This window comes from Spodoptera frugiperda, chromosome 24 (genome assembly GCF_023101765.2).
Source record: "Spodoptera frugiperda isolate SF20-4 chromosome 24, AGI-APGP_CSIRO_Sfru_2.0, whole genome shotgun sequence".
NCBI classification, from domain to species: domain Eukaryota; kingdom Metazoa; phylum Arthropoda; class Insecta; order Lepidoptera; family Noctuidae; genus Spodoptera; species Spodoptera frugiperda.
In genome coordinates, this window is record NC_064235.1 from 6,898,497 (window position 1) to 6,913,625 (window position 15,129).

Consider the following 15,129-nt stretch of genomic DNA (forward strand, 5'->3'; position numbering starts at 1 on the left):
AGAAAGATCATACAAAACGAGACCAAGATAAAATGGTTTATGTTGTTTAGGGGCATACAGATTTGAAAAAGGGTAAGCAGTAGGTATCCCGAATGTGATTGAAACACAACTTTACTCCATTTAATTTGAAAACACATTTCATAAGCTGTGTGCACACAACCTGGGGCCTTAGTCTGCTATTACAATTGTGTCAGAATGGTCGATCACTGAGCAGTGCAAGAGGGACGGAGCTATGTAGGTTGTATAGCTACATCCCTCTTGCACTGCTCAGTGATTTACCATTCTGACACAATTGTAATAGCAGACTAAGGCCCCTGCTAGCCAACTAGAACTAGTCACAATACTTTTGTTATGAAAAGAACGAATAAAATCCGGCCACACATACATCCGTCTTTAAATTTTTTCTTTAAACGACAACGTTGATAACGCACTCGTATGTAATTCATTAAACAAACATCACTAGCACAGAGTTTACTGCGACAAATTTTCATAATTAATTTACAGTTACAATTACAATTTAAGTATTTACTTGCACTCAGAAAACAAAACAAAATTCCGCGTAAAGCTCAAGTATAAACTGTTTTGTTTTCAAACAAACTACGAAGTAGTTCCTACACCAACCACACGGCGCAAACACTCACAATGCAAAAGAACAAAGCGAATAATATCTGTCATTTTGACGAAAAACACAACTGATTGACAGCACTGAAGTCAAATTCAAAGCCAACTGACTTGGTTATCATAACAAATACTAAAATAAATGTGATTTTTTATACTGCTAATTGATACAAAGTTATTAGGTTCAAACATTTACTAAAATATAAATAAAATTATTGGTAAATTACATTTTTGTTGAGCAGCCTGTTCAAAAATTGCCAGTTTTGGACAATCTCCTTTATTATTAGAACTTATAACGGGATATTTACCATGTTTATTCATTTTATCGAGTTTCCGATATTTCGGCACTGTTGCAAGCGCCATGTTCACGGATTGAGTTAATCCGTGAACATGGCGCTTGCAACAGTGCAAACATGGTAAATATCCCGTTATAAGTTCTAATAATAGTGTTAGTGACCATGTCAGTTTAAAAACTTAAATGTCCTTTATGCAAAAAAAAAAAATTGTCTTTGATCTTAAAGACAATTTTTTATTCTTACAAGTTATTCTTAGCCTTACTTATGTAAGGCTCTTGTGTCATTTTGAGTTACACGTGTATTATTACTTTGAATATCTTAGACTCTCTATTATGAATAATGTCCAGATAAATCACGCTATTTTATATTTATATTTATTATTATTTATTTTCAGCCATGGTCGTCCCACTGCAGGGCAAAGGCCTCCCTACCCTCCTTCCATTCGTCTCTGTGTAGAGCTTTCTGTGGCCAATCCTTTTCATAGGCGTCGAGTTCATCCCGCCATCTCCTTCTGGGTCTGCCGCGACGTCTATTGACGTTTTGTGGGCTCCACTCAGTGGTGAGTTTTGCCCACCGCTCGTCGGACATGCGGCAGACGTGTCCAGCCCAGTTCCATTTTAAGCTTGCGGCTTTCTGACCAACGTCAGCGATTTGAGTTTTGGAGCGCAGCGTAGAGTTCCTTATTCTATCCGATAATCGGACTCCTAAGATACTGTGCTCCATAGCTCGCTGGCAAACCTTGAGTGTGGACTTCTGATGTTTTGTCAAAGACCAGGTCTGTGCACCATAGGTGAGGATGGGCAGAATACATACGTCCATGAGCTTCCTTTTTAATGTTAATGGGAGGTTGCCTTTCATTAGGTCTCCCATGGACCAATAGCTTTTCCAGGCGTTCTCGGTGCGTCGAGCAACTTCTTTTTCTTGTCTCGCCTGGAAAGAGACTAATTGGCCCAGGTAGATGTATTCCTGGACGTATGCAATTTCTACTCCATCTACTTCTAACCTATGTTTTAAGCTGTTGGTCATTAGCTTGGTCTTCGACATGTTCATCTTCAGTCCAACCTCAAGGCTCGCTCTGCTGAGTTCGTTGATCATACTGCCTAGCTCTGATGCTGAAGAGGAGAAGAGCACTATGTCGTCGGCAAATCGAAGGTTTGTTAACCTCTTCTCCCCGACGACCACGCCTCTCGTGCTCCAGCATGGTGCAAGCTTTTTGAACACCTCTTCTAAAGTCGCTGTGAAGAGTTTAGGAGATAGCGGGTCACCCTGTTTGACTCCTTTGTGAATAGGAAAGGATTGGCCTAACCTGTGTAGCTTAATGGCTGCGGTGCTTTTGAGATATATATTTTTTAAAAGGTTAATATATGTGAGGTCAATGTCTTGGTTATGTAGGGCTGTGAATATGGAGGAATGGGTGAGACTGTCGAAGGCTTTGGAGTAATCAATGAACGCAATGTATAATGGGAGCTTAAATTCGCAATATTTTTCTATGATTTGGTTGAGGGTGTGTAAATGGTCTGTGGTAGAGAGGCCGCGTCGGAAACCTGCTTGCTCGGCTGGCTGGTGTTGGTCCAGTTTGTCGGATATTCTGTTTTCTATTACCTTGATGAATGTTTTGTACAAATGGGATACCAGACTAATTGGGCGATAATTTGTGAGGTTTGATTTGTCCCCTTTCTTATGCAATATTATAATATTGGAGTGGCAGAACTTCTCGGGTAGTGTACCAGTTTTTAATATGCAGTTGAATAGATTGGTGATGTGGGGCAACAGAATTGGTTCTCCTATCTTTAAAGCTTCGGTGGTAATGCCATCCTCACCAGGTGTTTTACTATACTTCATGTTGGTTAGCGCTCGATGAACTTCATAACCATTAATTGGTGGGATGTTATCTGAACATGTATATGTATTTATATGAATTTGGGAGCTGTCATCGGTTGCATAAAGGGATTTATAGTACTCTGTGCAAATGTTCAAAATTTTTTCTCTATCGGTCTGTTTTGTTCCGTTGTTATCTGTGAGGTTGCTGATTGTTATTTTTCCTTTTTCTATGCCCCTTATTGCAATTCTAAGTGACTGGTTTTGTTCTAGAGTTGTTTTTATTAACTGAGTATTATAATTCCGGATATCTGTACGTATTTTTCGTTTAACTTCTTTGTCTTTTAATTTATATTCTGGTGTGTGGATGTTAAGTTTCTGTCGGTCGTCAATTAGTGTTATGGTAGATGGACTTAATTTCTTCGTTTTATTTCGTGCTTTTTTGATGTTTCGACTAGCTGCTTGTATACATTTTGATATATTTCTGTATTGTGTTTGTACATCTTCCGCGTCTAAATTAAGTGTCTGAAAACTGTTTTTCAGTTCCAGTAGGTAGTGCTCTTTATTAGCAATCAGTGTTGATTTATCTATCCTTTTTATAGAATTTTGTATCATGCGTACCCGTTGTATTTTCGCGTTAAGTAAGACTGTAATCCTGAGAGGGCGATGATCAGAGCTGAATTTAAAATTGTTTAGTATTTCGACATTAGTAACTATTTGTTTTCTGGAGGAAAGGCTAAAATCTATTTCATTTTTGGTGTGGCCATCAGGAGAGAACCACGTCCAGCGGCGGTGTGGTTTTTTGTAGAAAAATGTGTTGTTAATGTTTAAATTTCGACCTGAAGCAAACTGAATTAGACGTGTGCCGCGATCGTTTCTGTGGCCTATACCATGTGGTCCTAAAATGCTGTAGTTGTCCGTTGGTAGTGCTGAGCCGATTTTTGCATTGAAATCTCCTACAACTATCATCCAAGTCCCCCTATGTTCATCACATGCTCGGTTGAGGAGATCGTAGAACTCCTCAATTTCGTCGTCAGTGTGGGTTGATGTTGGTGCGTATACTTGGATAATAGTGAGGGTTTTTGTTTGATCTATTTTAAACTTGAGTAGTATGATGCGATTTGAATATGATACAAATTCTATGATGTTATTTTTCCATTTTTTATGTATTAAGAATCCTACTCCATATTGACTGCTGCTTTCACCCATGTGATAAAATATGCTGTCTTCCCTCTCTAAGATCTTTTCTCCTTCTCTTCTTACCTCTGCAAGACCTATGATATCCCATTTTATGTGTGACAGTGCATGTTCCAATTCGACAAGTCTTTCTTCGGTGCCAAGAGTTCTAACATTAAATGTTAAGATTTTTAGTTTATCAGAGTCCATTTGATTCGCCAAAGTCGTTCGACAGTTAGGAGTCCTCACCCGGGGATTGTATGCGCCCCTTGCTCCAGAGTGATTCAGCCTACTGTCATCGGCGTCGTCACCTCTGGAGACGCCGGGGACTTGGGGCCAATTGTTTGTTGTGAGAGTCATGGTGCTTGGGTAGGGGTTTAGACAGTTAACCTGCCACGCTTGTCTAATGCGGGTTGGTAGGTATGCAGTGAGCCATCTGACTAGGCCTGTGGACGCCGCCGTTGGTACACTAGGTACTCCTCCGCCGCCGTCCTAAATTGACATCCTGCATTGATGCCAATTGTTCTACTTTAGCCTCATTCAAACGGTTTTGATTTTGAGCCCAAAGTAGCTTATTGCTGTATGGTCGGGGACTGCTTATGCAGCTAACGATAATATCTTATCGTCGTTCCATTATCCGCCACCTATGGACCCCGGTAGTAGTCTACAGCACACCCTACCATTCATTCATATCCGCCTTGATATTTCTTTTGTAAATCTGCTTTCATCCATCCGTTCTTCATGTCCAATGTCATCGTAACATTCCCTTTTCAATCCCCTTGTCACTATTTTTCACTCAATTACTCAATTTTACTCCACACATACTCCTCAGGACTTTCATTACTAATTATAAGTTTGAAATCGCCAACCCGCATTGAGCAAGCGTGGTGGTTAATGCTCAAACCTTCTCCGTGTGAGAAGAGGGCTTTGGTCAACAGTGGCCGCTTAAAAGCTGTTGTGTGATCCAAAATCTAACATATTATGCAACGCCACGCCTTTTATTCCTGAAGGGGTAGCCAGAGGTGCACATTATGGCATATATGCTACTGTACAATGTACACACACTTTTCACCATTTGTGTTATAAGTCCCATGTAATAGGGGGTGAGCCAATAGGCTCGATTCCAAACCCTATGCTACTACTGAAAAATTTTCGAAACACCGAAAACAGCGGCGATTGCTTACCATCAGGTGATCCGTCTGCTCGTTTACCGGCTTGTTTCATAAAAAAAAGCCTAGTAGTACTTTACCCGAGATCCCTTATCGGGCACTCCGGACCAAAATCTAACCTCACCCCTCCAATTCCAGATGGATAGCAGCAGAGACCCAGCTACCGGTGTCGTTCCGCCACCTGATCCTGCCCGAGAAGAACCTCCCTCCCACGGAGCTGCTGGACCTACAGCCGCTCCCCATATCGGCGCTGAGGAACCCCAAGTTTGAGGAGTTGTATAATGAAACCTTCCCTCAGTTTAACCCAGTGCAGACTCAGGTAACATACATGCTTTTGAAAATACGGTAGTTTCCAACTAGTCAAATTTAATACTTTTATCGAAATATCAAAAATGTTTCTTTTCTATGAATTTTATAGGATATCGCTACTTGTGATGTCATAATTTTTTGCGTCAAATAGCATACTTATTTCTCTAAAATTACCTAGAAAAATTAAATAAATAAGTACGATTATTTTAGGATATTTTTATTATATATTGAAATATCAAAATATGTAATTTATTTTTGCATTAGTAAACTACCCAATTACTATTAGAACTTGAGACGGTATATTTACCATGTTTATTTATGTCTATGAGTTTCCATATACTCCAGTTAGTGTTAGTGACCATGTCAGTTTAAAAACTAATATCCAATTACTGTCAATTTACCCGCAGGTATTCAACGCAGTATACAATTCGGACGAGAACGTGTTCGTAGGCGCCCCTGCCGGCGCCGGCAAGTCAGTAGTGGCTGAGCTGGCTCTCCTACGTCTCCTGGCGACCAACCCGGCGGGAAGAGCCGTGTATCTCTTGCCCAAGGACGCGCTCGCAGACATCGTGTTCGCAGACTGCTACCATAAGTTTGGCACCCGGTTTAATGTTAAGGTAAGGAGATTAGAGAGTCTTCTATTCTTAAGATATAGTGTGTGAGAGAGAGAGAGAGAGATGGAGAGAGAGAGCCACCAACCCGGCGGGAAGAGCCGTGTATCTCCTGCCCAAGGACGCGCTCGCAGACATCGTGTTCGCAGACTGCTACCATAAGTTTGGGACCCGGTTTAATGTTAAGGTAAGGAGATTAGAGAGTACTCTATTCTTAAGTAGAGATAGTGTGAGAGAGAGATGGAGAGAGAGAGCCACCAACCCGGCGGGAAGAGCCGTGTATCTCCTGCCCAAGGACGCGCTCGCAGACATCGTGTTCGCAGACTGCTACCATAAGTTTGGCACCCGGTTTAATGTTAAGGTAAGGAGATTAAAGAGTGCACTATTCTTAAGATATAGAGAAAGAGAGAGATAGAGGAAGAGAGAGAAAGAAATAGAGAGGGAGAAAGAGAGAGGAGATAGAGATAGAGATAGAGAAAGAGATAGAGAAAGAGATAGAGAAAGAGATAGAGAAAGAGATAGAGAAAGAGATAGAGAAAGAGATAGAGAAAGAGATAGAGAAAGAGATAGAGAAAGAGATAGAGAAAGAGATAGAGAAAGAGATAGAGAAAGAGATAGAGAAAGAGAAAGAGATAGAGAAAGAGAAAGAGATAGAGATAGAGATAGAGATAGAGATAGAGATAGAGATAGAGATAGAGATAGAGATAGAGATAGAGATAGAGATAGAGATAGAGATAGAGATAGAGATAGAGATAGAGATAGAGATAGAGATAGAGATAGAGATAGAGATAGAGATAGAGATAGAGATAGAGATAGAGATAGAGATAGAGATAGAGATAGAGATAGAGATAGAGATAGAGATAGAGATAGAGATAGAGATAGAGAAAGAGATAGAGAAAGAGATAGAGAAAGAGATAGAGAAAGAGATAGAGAAAGAGATAGAGAAAGAGATAGAGAAAGAGATAGAGAAAGAGATAGAGAAAGAGATAGAGAAAGAGATAGAGATAGAGATAGAGATAGAGATAGAGATAGAGATAGAGATAGAGATAGAGATAGAGATAGAGATAGAGATAGAGATAGAGATAGAGATAGAGATAGAGATAGAGATAGAGAAAGAGATAGAGAAAGAGATAGAGAAAGAGATAGAGAAAGAGATAGAGAAAGAGATAGAGAAAGAGATAGAGAAAGAGATAGAGAAAGAGATAGAGAAAGAGATAGAGAAAGAGATAGAGAAAGAGATAGAGATAGAGAAAGAGAAAGAGATAGAGAAAGAGATAGAGAAAGAGATAGAGAAAGAGATAGAGAGAGAGGAGTTAGAGAGTGAGAGAGAGTTTCGCCTCTGCTGGGCCGGCTCGACCGGAGTGATATCATGGCCTCACAGAGCACAGACGTGAAACAAACGATTGCGTTGTGTTTCGTTCTTTCCAATACCGATTCCCCAACAACCCTTAGTTTGCATGCGAAATAACACGGATAGAAAATCCCAACGAACAACAGTTGGGCAGAAAGCCCACCAGACACGATCACCTCGCCTGGTTGGAGGATACTGCTTTTCTTAGGGAACTTTACTCTCTGTTCCCTTTTTCTTTTGAGAGGGTAAAATCATCCAATGACTTCTCCCGCCTTTGATGAGGCGGGAGGGAGTGTCAGACTCTTACTGACTAAACACCACCCCGTTCCATCTCCTGCTTTTCGAGCCGGAGCCCCGGTAACCCGCTAGGTTGTCCGCAGCTCCGGATACTATCTGTTCCCTAAATACTAAAGTATATAATATTTCCATTGTCCGCAGGTGGTGCAGCTGACGGGCGAGACGGCGACGGACCACAAGCTGCTGAACAAGGGCCAGATCATCGTCACCACCGCCGACAAGTGGGACATTCTCTCTAGGAGGTACGTGTCATGTGTCATGTGTATGTGAACTTGTATGTTTGTAAACGCACCCACGACACAGGAAGAAATTAAAATGTCACTCAAAAACTTTCGCATTTATAATATTAGAATGAAAACCATATATTTTATTGGCCCCTGAATCAAGTAATTTTAACTGCAGTAAGTTTTGAGTTTGATTTCCGAGTCGGGCGAGGTATTATTAGATTTGTATAATGCTCGGTGTATGACTAATTTGACAATATTCTTATCATATATATATTCACACATACGGTTTTCATAATGTAAGTCAGCAAATAATTTATGTTATATTGTATACGTTCACCTATACCAAGGGGCCATTAATTACGTGATGATTTTTAGCGTTTTTTAGGCCTCCCTCCCCTTCGGTGATATGTGGTGAGGTTTTAGATAAATCTAATCTAATATCTCCCATCTGGGGGTGGGAGATTTATCTAACATCACGTATATTTTTTAATACATACACAAAATATAAGTGGGTTGACATTTTATAGGTAGTAAAAGTATTTTAATGGACGTCCTACCCCTCCACGATTGTTATTTTTATATTTTATTAATATTTCTCTCTCCCTAGATGGAAGGTACGTAAGAGCGTGCAGAGCGTGTCCCTGTTCATAGTGGACGCGCTGCAGCTGCTGGGCGGGGAGGAGGGGCCGGTCCTCGAGGTCGTCTGCTCCCGGATGCGGTACATATCCTCGCAGATTGGTGAGTTGTTGTATATTACAGTGTGAATAATTAGCGCTGCAGCTGCTGGGCGGGGAGGAGGGGCCGGTCCTCGAGGTCGTCTGCTCCCGGATGCGGTACATATCCTCGCAGATTGGTGAGTTCTTCCGTATTACAGTGTGAATAATTAGCGCTGCAGCTGCTGGGCGGGGAGGAGGGGCCGGTCCTCGAGGTCGTCTGCTCCCGGATGCGGTACATATCCTCGCAGATTGGTGAGTTCGCGCATATTTTTTATGGTATAAGCCGGTAAACGAGCAGACGGATCACTTGATAGTAAGCTATCGCCGCCGCCCATGGACACTTGAAACACCAGAAGCGTTACAAGTGTGTTGTCAACTTTTGGGGGTTAGGAATTTGTAAAAGGTTGTTGGGGAATCGGGGATTGGGAAGATAGGTGTTGTTTTTGAAGATTACAATAGTAAATATAAATTAAAAATATGAGTTTTTTTATACAAAAATATCTACGTATGAGTTTGTTATGAAAGAGCTACCTTTTTCACTGTCTCTGTCGCGACGGATCGTGCGTATTTGTGAACCACTTTAAACAGAGTAGAGTCAATGTTTATTTAACTTCTTTATGTTCTCAAATTGAATTAACTGGTCCGGGGTACGAAATTTGTTCACTATTGTAATCAAAGTCAAAGTCAAAGTCAAAATCATTTATTTCAAATAGACCAGGAAGGCACTTTTGAACGTCAAAGCAAATATAATAATATTAATAACGTCTGTCTGTCGGTCAGTCCTCTAGTTGGTCTATTTGCTCGTTCCAAAGTGTAGATTCCTACGGAGAAGAACGAGCAAGAAACTCCATAAGTTAGTCTTTTCAATCATTTACAATACAATCTTCAAACACAACACTACCTCCCATTAAAGCCGTGGCAGATACTTTTAAAACATCTTATATAATGAGAATATTGTTCCCCAGGTCGTCAGATCCGTATGGTGGCTCTGTCGCTCCCGCTGGCGGACGCGCGCGACGTGGCGCAGTGGTTGGGGTGCTCCGCCAACACCACCTTCAATTTCCATCCCAGTGTCAGACCGCTGCCTCTACAGCTGCATATACAGGTATATTTTATAACATATATCGCACCCCTAGATGAAGACTCCGGTAACTCAAAAAAACTGTTTTTTTTTTTCAGAAATAAAGAAAAACGGATATTTCTACATTAAGTAAAGATATCAAAAATCGAACTATTAAGTGCCATTTTTTCAAAATGGTGGACGATATTGTTATGTGAGTTATATGTCCGTGTAGGTACTCGATACGAGGATTTGAAAATGCCATTAACTCAAAACGGGCACTTTTTGAGTTACCGGAGGTTTCGTCTAGGGGTGCGATATATCGTCATGCCTTTTACCCCCGAAGGGGTAGGCAGAGGTGCACATTACGGCACGTAATGCCGCTACACAATGTACACACAGTTTTCACCATTTGTGTTATAAGTCCCATGTAATAGGGGGTGAGCCTATTGCCATATACTGGGCACTATTCCAGACTTAATGCTACTACTGAGAAATTTTCGAAAAATTTGAAAAAGTTCAGTAATATAAGTAATTTTTATTTTTATTTAACTTGTACAATGGTGGTCACATGCGCCTGACCAGTAAGTAAATGTTTGCTTGCACGTGAAGAGATCCGCTCTCTAGCCCCGCCCCATGACATTAAAATGACGAATGGGGCATGGCTTAATATTTTTGCTGGGATTCAAGCAATAAAATTCTAAAATATTGATAAACTCCAGTTACTCCAAATAATGAAAATTAACTATAATAGTCAAATTAATGAATGAAATTTCGATTATTTTAGGATGTTTTATTGTATTGAAATGTAATTTTTTTTTATTTTTGATCTAGGAAATTCTCTATAAGAACAGGTTTTTTGATTTAAGTTATCTAAAGTTACTCCAGTATGACTTAAATTCTATATATAGAATAGAGTCAGGTCTTACCTTGTGGAAATTCATGCTACACTAACAATACAATACAATTACTGTGTGCTGCGGGAGCATTAAATTGCGGGCGAGACACACCGCAGCAACGCCCTCTCGCATGCTACAAATACATCTACAAGCGGAATGAAAACTAAAAATCTATTGTATTGTTAGTGTACCAAAATTTTATAGCTAACTAGCTGCTTCCGCGCGGTTTCAGCCGCCCTGCTTGGCTCCTTTTGGTCAAAGCGTGATGTTTTATAGCCTATAACCTTCCTCGATAAATGCACTATTCAACACAAAAAGAATTATTTAAATCGGACCAGTAGTTCTGGAGATTAGCGTGTTCAAACAAACAATCAAATAAACAAACTCTTCAGCTTTATAATATTAGTATAGATAGGAATCCATAACAAAGTATATTAATAGTTTTTCATCGGTCTAAAAGTTGTCAAACTTACCTACCCTCTAGGGTAAAAAAAACTCGACCTCACGGCACCCAATACAAATAAATGACTTTAAATGTCGATTGTACATTGTACAACCGCAGGGCTTTTAATACATATTGTCTGTATAACCGTAGGGCTTCAACATATCTCACGCGGGGTCCCGCCTAGCGGCGATGACGAAGCCGATCTACCACGCAGTAGTCCGGCACGCGGGCGCGCGGCCGGCGGCCGTGTTCGTGCCGTCGCGCCGCGCCGCGCGCCTACTGGCCGCCGACCTGCTGGCGCTGGCCGCGGCGCACGCGCAGCCCGCCGCCTTCCTGCGCGCGCGCCCCGACGTGCTGCAGCCCTTCCTCAAGAGGATCAACGACAAGGTATGCTATATGTACATATAACATAGCCCGCCTACTGGCCGCCGACCTGCTGGCGCTGGCCGCGGCGCACGCGCAGCCCGCCGCCTTCCTGCGCGCGCGCCCCGACGTGCTGCAGCCCTTCCTCAAGAGGATCAACGACAAGGTATGCTATATGTACATATAACATAGCCCGCCTACTGGCCGCCGACCTGCTGGCGCTGGCCGCGGCGCACGCGCAGCCCGCCGCCTTCCTGCGCGCGCGCCCCGACGTGCTGCAGCCCTTCCTCAAGAGGATCAACGACAAGGTATGCTATATGTACATATAACATAGCCCGCCTACTGGCCGCCGACCTGCTGGCGCTGGCCGCGGCGCACGCGCAGCCCGCCGCCTTCCTGCGCGCGCGCCCCGACGTGCTGCAGCCCTTCCTCAAGAGGATCAACGACAAGGTATGCTATATGTACATATAACATAGCCCGCCTACTGGCCGCCGACCTGCTGGCGCTGGCCGCGGCGCACGCGCAGCCCGCCGCCTTCCTGCGCGCGCGCCCCGACGTGCTGCAGCCCTTCCTCAAGAGGATCAACGACAAGGTATGCTATATGTACATATAACATAGCCCGCCTACTGGCCGCCGACCTGCTGGCGCTGGCCGCGGCGCACGCGCAGCCCGCCGCCTTCCTGCGCGCGCGCCCCGACGTGCTGCAGCCCTTCCTCAAGAGGATCAACGACAAGGTATGCTATATGTACATATAACATAGCCCGCCTACTGGCCGCCGACCTGCTGGCGCTGGCCGCGGCGCACGCGCAGCCCGCCGCCTTCCTGCGCGCGCGCCCCGACGTGCTGCAGCCCTTCCTCAAGAGGATCAACGACAAGGTATGCTATATGTACATATAACATAGCCCGCCTACTGGCCGCCGACCTGCTGGCGCTGGCCGCGGCGCACGCGCAGCCCGCCGCCTTCCTGCGCGCGCGCCCCGACGTGCTGCAGCCCTTCCTCAAGAGGATCAACGACAAGGTATGCTATATGTACATATAACATAGCCCGCCTACTGGCCGCCGACCTGCTGGCGCTGGCCGCGGCGCACGCGCAGCCCGCCGCCTTCCTGCGCGCGCGCCCCGACGTGCTGCAGCCCTTCCTCAAGAGGATCAACGACAAGGTATGCTATATGTACATATAACATAGCCCGCCTACTGGCCGCCGACCTGCTGGCGCTGGCCGCGGCGCACGCGCAGCCCGCCGCCTTCCTGCGCGCGCGCCCCGACGTGCTGCAGCCCTTCCTCAAGAGGATCAACGACAAGGTATGCTATATGTACATATAACATAGCCCGCCTACTGGCCGCCGACCTGCTGGCGCTGGCCGCGGCGCACGCGCAGCCCGCCGCCTTCCTGCGCGCGCGCCCCGACGTGCTGCAGCCCTTCCTCAAGAGGATCAACGACAAGGTATGCTATATGTACATATAACATAGCCCGCCTACTGGCCGCCGACCTGCTGGCGCTGGCCGCGGCGCACGCGCAGCCCGCCGCCTTCCTGCGCGCGCGCCCCGACGTGCTGCAGCCCTTCCTCAAGAGGATCAACGACAAGGTATGCTATATGTACATATAACATAGCCCGCCTACTGGCCGCCGACCTGCTGGCGCTGGCCGCGGCGCACGCGCAGCCCGCCGCCTTCCTGCGCGCGCGCCCCGACGTGCTGCAGCCCTTCCTCAAGAGGATCAACGACAAGGTATGCTATATGTACATATAACATAGCCCGCCTACTGGCCGCCGACCTGCTGGCGCTGGCCGCGGCGCACGCGCAGCCCGCCGCCTTCCTGCGCGCGCGCCCCGACGTGCTGCAGCCCTTCCTCAAGAGGATCAACGACAAGGTATGCTATATGTACATATAACATAGCCCGCCTACTGGCCGCCGACCTGCTGGCGCTGGCCGCGGCGCACGCGCAGCCCGCCGCCTTCCTGCGCGCGCGCCCCGACGTGCTGCAGCCCTTCCTCAAGAGGATCAACGACAAGGTATGCTATATGTACATATAACATAGCCCGCCTACTGGCCGCCGACCTGCTGGCGCTGGCCGCGGCGCACGCGCAGCCCGCCGCCTTCCTGCGCGCGCGCCCCGACGTGCTGCAGCCCTTCCTCAAGAGGATCAACGACAAGGTATCGTAACATTCACTAGGTACTAGCTGATACGGCAAACATTGTTTTAATATTAGAACTTGAGATGCCATATTTACCATGTTTGTTATTATATTGCGGCCTAAGCGCTATGATCACAGATGAACTCGATGAACTCGAAGTTCATCCGTGATCACTGCGCTTGCAACAGTGCCGAAATATCGGAAACTCGTAGACATAAATAAACATGGTAAATATCCCGTCTCAAGTTGTGATGTTAGTGTTAGTGACCATGTTAGTTTAACAACTTAAAACGTTGTTTTGCCTTATAAATTATTTAGTAAAAAAAATATAGGTGAAATAACGTTATCAATATTTTCTATACCCTTAGGTATGGAAAATAGACAGTAGCCGACTCTCAAACCTACTGAATACGCATATAAAATATGGTAAAAATCTGTAAAACCGTTTCGGTAACTAACATTGTAACATGGACATTTTATACAGGGTGTATTTTTAAAAACGAGACGCATTCAAGGAGGTGACTCGGCTATCGATTCTGAGTCCAAATCAATAAAAAAAACGGGAATTTTTTTTTTTAATTTTTTTGTAAAATTCGCAAATCCGTAAGTGAGAACTACGCCTATCACATTTCGAACGTTATGTAACTAGCTTAAAACGCGGCATTACACGCACACAAACTCAAACACGTATTTGACATTATTACCAATTCCCTAAAATTCCAATAAGAAACGCGAACGCACCACAAGCTCCGCCCCCTAGCACCCTCACCCTGTGGCGCGCACGCACACGCATTCAGTTTATGTTTTGGCACTGCCGGTGGCAGTCGCTTGCGAAATTTCTTATGCATGACCTTGAACTCCCGTCTTATTAATTATCAAAGTTTAGTGTTTATGATGATAACATACACTTAGTCTAGGTAGTTTACTTTCCCGCCACCGGTAGAAAAATTCTCCGTCGAGTTATTCAAATGTTCGTCTTAACCAGAAAATACCTACACAGGCATGACAATTACGTATGCTGACTATTACCCAGTGACTGTAAGAAGTTTAGTGCTTGAAACACATTCAAAATAAGTGTCTTAGTGTTACAATAGTCAATCAGTGACGTAGTGCATACCTATGTTACTGTGCATAGGTAGATTACGAAGACGAACAAAATCTCCGGACTCCGAGTGACACAGGTAGATATTTATGTAATTTATTTACTTGTACATTCCGTCCCTAAGGATACCCACTGGCCCATTACTAAGTTTGAAATTGTTTATTAGTTACACCAATAGGAAACGCATTTAGTATGTACTTATTACGAATCAGCTGATCAGCTGGTAACTATCGTAGGTATGTATGCGGAATATCAACTGCGATATTCTGATTAAATAGCTAGACCGCTAGCAGAAACTAGTTTATTTTAGATCGGATTAAGAACGTGATGCGTTCTTAATCCGATCTAAAATAAATAATAGGATCGATGAATTTAAAGAAATTGTTCCAACACACAAAAATGAAACAAACAGCTGAGCGATATTCAGCAGGATTGCAATAAGACATAATAAGTAAATCATTACTTAACTAGTACCTACGATGAATCAGCTGATAACTACCGCAGGAACATACATGAAATGATAATAAGTAGGTAAGT

The 15,129-nt window shown here is 44.1% G+C and overlaps 1 protein-coding gene across 1 annotated transcript in view; it reads left to right on the top strand.

The window, feature by feature from the left end:
* The first annotated feature begins 4,266 nt into the window (after positions 1–4,266).
* Positions 4,267–15,129, top strand: part of LOC126912236 (putative U5 small nuclear ribonucleoprotein 200 kDa helicase) — a 32,164-nt gene continuing 21,301 nt past the window's right edge. The window contains exons 1-12 of the mRNA XM_050703389.1: positions 4,267–4,277; positions 5,216–5,396; positions 5,794–6,003; positions 7,787–7,887; positions 8,480–8,610; positions 9,554–9,693; positions 11,143–11,379; positions 11,548–11,805; positions 11,974–12,231; positions 12,400–12,657; positions 12,826–13,083; positions 13,252–13,509. Coding sequence (XP_050559346.1) covers positions 4,267–4,277; positions 5,216–5,396; positions 5,794–6,003; positions 7,787–7,887; positions 8,480–8,610; positions 9,554–9,693; positions 11,143–11,379; positions 11,548–11,805; positions 11,974–12,231; positions 12,400–12,657; positions 12,826–13,083; positions 13,252–13,509 — 2,301 coding nt within the window. The remainder of the gene's footprint in view (positions 4,278–5,215; positions 5,397–5,793; positions 6,004–7,786; positions 7,888–8,479; positions 8,611–9,553; positions 9,694–11,142; positions 11,380–11,547; positions 11,806–11,973; positions 12,232–12,399; positions 12,658–12,825; positions 13,084–13,251; positions 13,510–15,129) is intronic.